We start from the raw sequence: 8,416 nt of genomic DNA, 5'->3' as shown, positions 1-8,416 counted from the left end.
GGTGACAGCAGTTAGTCCTCCTACAGCCTCCCAAAACACCACCTCTTTTTAGAAGGACTTAATGCTGTTGATCTTTGGTAAAAAGGGACTGGCTGTAGCAAAATCATCTGCATGAAGGATAAGATAAAGAAGGGAAAATGAGTTATGCTGGATGGGGAATTAAGATATTACTAAAAGCGTCAGGACCAAGGAAAGACTAACAACCCGAAAATTACACCTATTGAAGCCCTAAGCTAAAGGCTGGCACACACATCACGATTTGCAAGCTGGCCCCTAGAACGGTGGGGGAATACACGCCCTGTGCTAAACTCAAGCCGAGTTCAGCACGCAGCATCACTTGGGAGTAGAGCTTTATTATTGCTTGTGATACGCTCTGCAGTTCAGAATCGGCCGGGGGGATAAGGAAGATCATCTTCCACTGGGCAAAGGCAGCAAGTGAGCCTCCTCCTTCACCAAGGGATTGCGGTTTTCCTGGAAGAAGAATGTTTTCAATATTGACTAACTGGCAGAGCACACAGCACCAGGATCCTAGAGCCTGCAGCTTTCTGAACTCAGCAAGCTCCTTCAGCTCCTGGCAGCACAGTCTGAGCAGAGCCTAGATCCAAGATTACTAACTCTGCAACTTCTGGATTTGTTAATGTTCCCCCCAAAGTGGCTGTGCTGCATGTGGGACACATCTGTATAGCACAAGACACTCGCAAGCCCACAGAACCCATATGCAGCCAGCACTGAAAAGAATCGTGTGCCTTGTATTTGCAGGAGGCGGCAGAAACACTGAACAACTTCCTCTGGAAGTGGGAGCAGGGGCTGTCAGGGAACCACTTCAGGATCAGCAGGTTCCTCAAACTGCAAGGAGCAGCAAGGAGGAGGGTACCTGGGAGCACAGACACTTGTTACTCACTAAACATAAGCTCTACCTAACCCATAAGCTCTACCTAACCCAGCCCGCACTACCCCCAGTAAGCTGCCTATCAATTAATTTTCATCATCTCTTTTTCATTTTTAAATCACAGCTGTCAGACTATGTTATTTCTCAAATTCTTCCTTGTTTTCATGATACAAGCCTGGGACTTTGCAACACAGGGTGTTCAAACCTTCAAAGTGAAAGAAATTGCTGTTCCCATCCACAGCTAAAATTCAGGCGGTGTACTACCACAACATCCAGCGTGTGTCATACCATGTGTTAGCTGTCAAGAGGCAACAGCTCAATGCACCATTGGGTTGAATAGATGAAAACACCAGCTCTTCACCAGCAAGAAATGCATGTTTGTATGTTAACTATCAGCTATTGAACAATCGTCACTATTTCTTAAGCGATGTGAATTAAAACAGTCTTAAGGGCAGCAAGACTTACTAGGTCTTTCTTCAAGCAAGTTTTTTGGTTGTAAATTTGGGCATCAGTTCTGAAACACTCCTTCCTACTATAGAAAGATTTTATAGTAACAACTGCAATTAAAAAAAACCCCAAACCTCCCAACTTCTTCCCCATAACATTTATGGCTACGTGGCATTCTCCTACCAGACTTTCAAAGGTCTTTGCCTTCCATGGAAGTTTTTGTCAAAGCTGAAAACTTCAATGCTGGTAGGTCAAGGCAAGGTCTCCACGATGAAGATTTCAGTGACCTCTGCCTAATGATGATGGTATATTAACTATGAATCAGGTAATATCTGTGGTCTAAATTCATCTGCGGTGAAAAGAAATGTCTGGCAGCATTGTTCAACATCATTTTAATCTCCACAAAGGGAAAAGAAAATAAACACATTTACACAAACAGAAAATGTTTTGGAAGAGACCGTATGGCACTATGACAGGGGTTTAGTCTGTAGAAATGTAATTTATAATCTTATAAAAATTATATGAAAGAATAACAACATCTTTCAGTAACATCAGACAGCGTAGAAAAAATACATCTCAGCTTTAGTTGTACTCTGATGGTCCTTCTAGTAGGAAATTTAAAAGTGCTTTTTAATAACAGTGTTGCAACTCAAGATTAGTGCAATATGTCAGATCTGTTTTAAAGCAGGTATTTATAGCAATTGTGCAAGTTTTTACCGTTAATAAACTCCACCAATCTAAAAATTAACACTAGGCGAGGTAAATATTCTAATTAGAGTTAAACTTTCTTTAAATAGCTTACACACTATTCTACTACAAGGAAAATAGTGGTGTTCGTTCATCAAAAGGCTCAAACCTAAGGGCGATGAGAAGCTTGTACATCAAATCAGTGAATACTTGGAAGTTAAAAAAGCTCTTGCAAAATATACAGTTTAGTACATTTACAACCCGACGCAACAAACAGCACCTAATGCGAAATAGAGCGACGTAAATAAAACCAAACTCTACAGCTAGCAAACCGAGTTTGCTTTCGAATACACCGTTCTGTTCCCAAATCCTCCTCAAAGCTCCCATATAAAGTCAGCACATTAACTCAGTGTAGAAATTCCACTGTGTTTTTATCTGCAAATATGAACTATTTGGTTACCACCTCTGACTGCAGCTGATTACTCTTATTCTTCGAGTGACTGAAAAACCACAGCATTAGCCGGGAAAAATATAATCAAAATTTACTCTTCACTCTTCACTCAGTTGCAAACTGGCAAGAATAAAAGGTACCCTGTATTTCTACATATTATTTTCTGCAAGAATTCTCAGAGTTCTACAATTAGACTCCATTTTATTGTCGTTTCTTTGTGATTTACAATGCATAGTAACTCTGGCCTTTGATATGCAGGCCTTGTTTTAAGAGAGGCAAAACTTAGCCTGTTAACGCTAAGCCCTTACAGCTCATTTGCATATGGAGCCATGTTTTACTTCTCAAGGTGTTTATAAGTAGGATTGAAGTCACTGTCCACAACAGGAATAAAATATAAATTAATAAACTTTCATTCTAATAGACTATGGCTTCAAAACCTATCAACTGAACTGGTTTTTACTGTATTGCACTTAACGTCAGTATTAAGCTGGTAGCTGAAGCCTGCACAGAACTCATTTTATAGCAATATTTCCATTAAAAGGCAATAAATAAAACGCAGTATCTAAAAAGATAAAATGTCAGTAGGTTTAGTCCATATTTCTCCCACCACAGTCCAAACTGCATCAGCTCAGTAGTAAGTCTTGGACAGTCTTCAGACACCAACTGCATAGTTCTTTCAGCATAATAGTCTGCCCATAACAATAAGGGAAGCAATTAAAGCTTTCTACAGTAATATCATAAACTGAAAGACAGTACCCTGGAGTATATGTCTCAATTAGCTTAAAAGGATTTGTTGCCTTTGCTCGAGATAGCTCCAGAAGTTAGACCCAGCTATTCTGTGACTGCATATTATCTCTACGGTGGTATTTTACAGGCAAGCTGAGTCTCTTTAAAACACGTTATGTTAACCCTGATAACAGCGAGGAGGATTCCTGCTCCTAAACCGGGAAGCTGTTTCCTAAAATGTAGTAACTCATCACTGCAGCGACAGGCAGGTTAAGTCTTTGGCAGAGTCTCTGATCATCTGTTCTACCTTGGGATTTCCACCTCCGCTGGCTGCCAGCTCCTTGTCGATAAGACCCAGGTTGTGCAAGTTGAGGATGGAATCTGCAATAATCCGCGCTGTCCTCTTCTGGTAGCCTCCAGACGTCACCATCAGGATGGGGATTCTGCGGCTTCTGGCAGCTTTGAACACGACTTCATCTCTCTTCACAATTCCCTGCAAGTTTACAACAGTTACCAAAAGAAGGGATGAGAATATGATATTTCAGTTTTAGCCTCTGGTTTATGGATTTATAGTATTAGATGCTTGGTAAGTATTTAAGCCCTACATTGCACACCACAAATTTAAAACTTTAAAATCACATTAGAAGGTTTACATGAATAATCATTGCAAAAAGGGGGGGGGGGAGAAAAAGTGAAAAAACAACAAATCAAAAATCCTTGACATGGTTTTAGAGGCCACAACAGATTAAAGGCATGATTTCCTCGAAAAATTCCTGCTCCTTGAAGTCTAACTATGAAGTTTACAAACATTCACCCTATTTTACAGGTGATTGCCTGAATTCAAAGTGCTTTAGCTCTCGACTTGCACAGCACCCTCTGTACATATGGGAGGAAAGAGAGGATTCAGAAATAAGTGAGATCAGAACTAAAATCTACTTTTGTGGAAAAAGTAAAGACAAGGAGTTCCAGAGATGCATAGGAGGCATAAATTATCCAGTACAACTCCTCCAAAAAAAACCCATAATAGACAGTAGCTTACAACGGACAGCTCAAAATGGAAATAACTGCAAAAGGTGGAGAAAGGGAAAGGGATTAAAATGCATTTGAGTAAAAAAAAGGTAAGCAGCAGCAAAAGTGTTACAACAAAATGAATACACACTACTCAGACTGTTAGAGGAAGACTGTGAATACATCAAGAAATATCAGTCTGCCAGTAAAAAAAAAAGACCACAAACAAATGGTAAAGGCAAAGAAAGAAATTCAAACATAGCTGAAAAAATACTTTGCAAAACAATACGACAGTAATGGGGTTTGTATAGTTGGATACAGTTCTGTGAAAGAACAATGGGAGTAAGGAATAAATGCAAATCAAGACAAAGGAAACTGAAGAATTATTATTTTAGCAACAGATCCTTAAAGGAAGTAATGGAATTACAGAACGAGCTGTACGTCCCTCAGGAAGCATCGCTGGATGCAGCAGACATTGTAGCACACAAGCGCTGGATGCAGTCGCTGTTCATCGCAGCCTAACTGCCTCATCCCTGCTCCAGCATCACTGGTGGCTGAGCCTGGAAGAACCGAGGGGAAAACACACGGGTTCCTTCCAGCATTTGTGTGTTACCAAGAAAGAAAATACGTCAAATAAAACCAGCAGCCTGAAACAGTTCCCACTGACAAACAAAGGTAAGAGAGACCTCACCTGCCACACCTTGAGTTGTCCAGCTACAGCTCCAAGTACCAGGATACTATCACTCACATCACTCTAAGGAGGCGTAATTTTCAGTCGAATTAACACTGTAGCAAGACTTTAAAATGTGAATGACATCTACAAAGGTAGGACTGAAGACTGGACTAATGGACCTTGAAGAGGCTTGATTTTGCCTCCGTTTCAGCATTTCAGTAGCGTGGGATTTCACACTTGGTGAAACACAGCATTCACACCTGAGCCAGCAAGACCAGAGAGACAAGAAACCCTGCCTTCAATTCAGAAAACAAAGGCTTGAGCTACAGAAACCTTTTCTCCACCAGGCATCTGAGCCACTGGTTGTACAGAGGAATGGCACTGCCTTTCATTTCCACTTCTGACCAGGAGAACCATTTTGGCATTCTTTCCCCATCCCTACATTTTGTCTCTTACCCTACAAAGAACCCAACAAGTTACAGCAACTCCTTTTTCTCGGCAACTAACACTGCACCTTCTCTAACAGCAGAAAAACATCCATCACCTGCTTCCATTCCTCTTGGCAGCCACTGCTTTCCAAAAAGCTCTGCTCCACCAGAGGAGATCTTACAGTTCAGCTCATATTGTCTCCAAGGTCAAAAACCACAGAAGATGAAGCCCGTTGGATCTTCCTTCCTCCTTAGAGGCTTTCAAACAGCCAAGGAAACAAAACCTGGAGACTGAGAATGGCTCTCAAGTCATTCTACCTGGGGTCCACCGAGGACTTTGCACAGCAGCTGGCAATGAAAAGGCTGCTCAGTGACAGAGATGGGTAAATACATAAGGAAGTTCACAAAAACCAATAAGGAACCAGAGCTCCATGAAGAGAACTGAAGTGCTGCAAAACAGAATGAGAACTGAACAGATTGAGCGATGGCTCAATTAGGAGGAAATCTGAGAGCTCACAAATCAACAAAGCACTTTTCTATATTGAACTGGTGGAATCTAAAGGAGAACCAAACGTGAAACCAGGACAGCAGCAGAACCGAGGCACTGTCAGAGAAGGAATCATTTAAGAACACGAAGGAAATAGGAGACCTGTACGTTTTGGGTTATTTGGAGAAAAGCAGACTTGTTAATTCTGGAAGATGAAGTCTTCTGGGAAGCTATACAGAATAAATCAAAACTTAAATCTGGTATCAAACTGGGGAGAGAAGGAAAACTGAACTGAAAAAGGATATATAAAAGAATGAGGAATGGGAAAAAAAAAATCTGTTCAGTTGCTAGGAATACACAGATGGGCTGTGAACTGGAAGATCCCAGAAGAGCAGTTGAAAACAGCCGGGAGGAAACGAACTGTACAATATATACTGGAGGCAGGTGTCAAAAAAAAAAATCCATTGCAAAAGGAAAAGAAGGAAAGAAAGGAAGAGCAAACCAAACAGGAAAAACAGAAATTAGGTGAAGCGTGAAAACATAGCTGGGTACTGGCTGGATGTGGAATAGCAGTGTATTTAAAAAAGATGATGAATGATACCTGAAGAACTAAATTATTGAGAGTCAGGAAGAGACAACAAAAATCCCCATATGGTAATAGAGCAATGGAGATGTAACAGGAAAACACGTTGGTTTGGTATAAAGCACCCACCTTACCTTCACTAACAAATGGCCACAAGCCCCTCTCAGGACAGCTTCCAGCCTGGGGGTATTTGAGAGTTATACAAACCTGAGGTGAAACAGCCAGTCCTCCCAAGGGATCGCCGTCCAGAATATCAGTGCCAGCGTTATACACAATGATGTCGGGTTTTGATTCATTTAATGCTCCTTCCACGTGAGTATGTACCTTCTGGAGGTATTCAGTGTCCTCTGTACCCCACTCTAATTCCACCTTACGTTTTATGGCACCTAAAAAAATAACATAAAATAAATTAAATGATGCTATTCAATACACAAAGCGTTGCTTTGAAAGAAAATGCAACATTTAGGTAAGTCAGAGGAAAAGAGTATTTCTGGAAATGCTGTAAATACACTGCATTTTCACACAACCTTTAATTAAAGAACATTATTCAACTGCTTGTTTTCCCAGCAAATGTAAGCACAATGACCTTGAAAAAATTCCACTGAGGAGAGAAAATTAGATGCAGGGGGAAAAAAAAAAATCTCCGAGACACAAGTGGAAAATGTTATTGAAAAGTGGCTTATCTACATGTCCATTTAGTAATCAGCAAAGAAATCATAAAGAACATGATTAACTTAAAAGTAACCTAAATAAAGCATAAGGGAAAGAAAACACTGAACTGCTATTGCAGAGGAAATGGTTGGGGGGAAAAAAACAAGATAAATATCACTGACGAATTAATAAGATGTTTTATTTTTATCACAACACTCAAAACTTAACAGCGAGGGATCATGAATTTATGTGAACTGCTTTATGAATGTCTAACAAGATTCAGCGTTGCCCCAAGCAGTTTCAATCTAATGTTCTTACCCTGTAATCCTACCAGAGGAGCAAATATCTATTCTTCATTTAAATCAAATTATTTCTAATGCTTCTAATAAAGCAGGAGCAGTAGAAGGGGAGAATTGAGAAGGTAGAGGAACGAAACCCCTGGCTGCGCAGCCTGGCTTTGGGTGCTTTTACGGTTATGTGTAACTCTACGCCTGAATGGATCAAACCTATGTCAGAGGTGTTTCCAGGTACAACCTCACCAATCCCTGTGCCTTCAATTAAATGACTTGGAGTCTTACTCTGAAGTGCGTATTCAGCACCCACCCAGCATTCATGAATGAATTCAGCACAGAATGATACTGATTTATTGCTGTGATTGCTGGGTAGGGTTTTTCCTGCTTTCCACTGCTGCTCAGCATCAGTGGACCATTCTTTTTCTTGCCTTTATGTTATTGCATCAACATCAGTTTCAAAGATTTATGTTTCTTTGTGCTGTTTTTCCAGAATTCTGATTGCTTATAAATGTTCATGAAAGATGCACAGCTGGGCTCTGCTGAGCAGCACTTGGAGCCTCTTCAGGGTAAAGAGCCCACGAGCTGGATAGAGGTAAACCCCTGAGCAAGGAAAACAGGAAGTATTGTTCTGGTGAAACCAGTAAAAGTTGATATGACTGTGAATACAATTCCACGCCTCTGCAGGAATCTCGCCTTCATCTCCACCACGCAACACGGAATCACAGTGAGGAGTTACAGTCCAAATCAGCCTACTGATGGGCACAGTGATGGATCTGTAGGTCAGGGCTTCTGCATTCCATTTGTAACTGGGACAGGTCACCAGACACAACAGGGACATCACAGTGGGGATAAAACAACCACAACAACGAAAAACCAAGCACCAGCTCTTAACATTTGTAGCACTTCCTTTTGCTTCCCAGCTTGACTCACATCAGTTGCATCTTGTTTTCTTGGTGCTTATAAAACAAGTTCTACTGGAAAGACAACACCTACATATGTCAGAGTTTATAACTTTCAAAAAAGCTTGAAACCTTTTTACACAGTATTAGTTAATCCTTAGTGAATTATTTTATAAATTTAGTCTAAGGGAAAG

General features: G+C 40.7%; 1 protein-coding gene across 1 annotated transcript in view; it reads right to left on the bottom strand.

The window, feature by feature from the left end:
* Positions 1-3,344: 3,344 nt before the first annotated feature.
* The window catches only part of HDAC11 (histone deacetylase 11), a 19,504-nt gene continuing 14,432 nt past the window's right edge, over positions 3,345-8,416 (bottom strand). Inside the window, exons 8-9 of the mRNA XM_010137382.1 lie at positions 6,587-6,765; positions 3,345-3,693 (exon numbers count right to left, since the gene is read on the bottom strand). Coding sequence (XP_010135684.1) covers positions 3,451-3,693; positions 6,587-6,765 — 422 coding nt within the window. The 3' untranslated portion in view covers positions 3,345-3,450. The remainder of the gene's footprint in view (positions 3,694-6,586; positions 6,766-8,416) is intronic.

This window comes from Buceros rhinoceros, unplaced genomic scaffold, assembly GCF_000710305.1.
Source record: "Buceros rhinoceros silvestris isolate BGI_N320 unplaced genomic scaffold, ASM71030v1 scaffold39385, whole genome shotgun sequence".
NCBI classification, from domain to species: Eukaryota; Metazoa; Chordata; class Aves; order Bucerotiformes; family Bucerotidae; genus Buceros; species Buceros rhinoceros.
The sequence above is the reverse complement of the archived record's forward strand: the minus strand, read 5'-3'. Positions and strand labels throughout refer to the sequence as shown.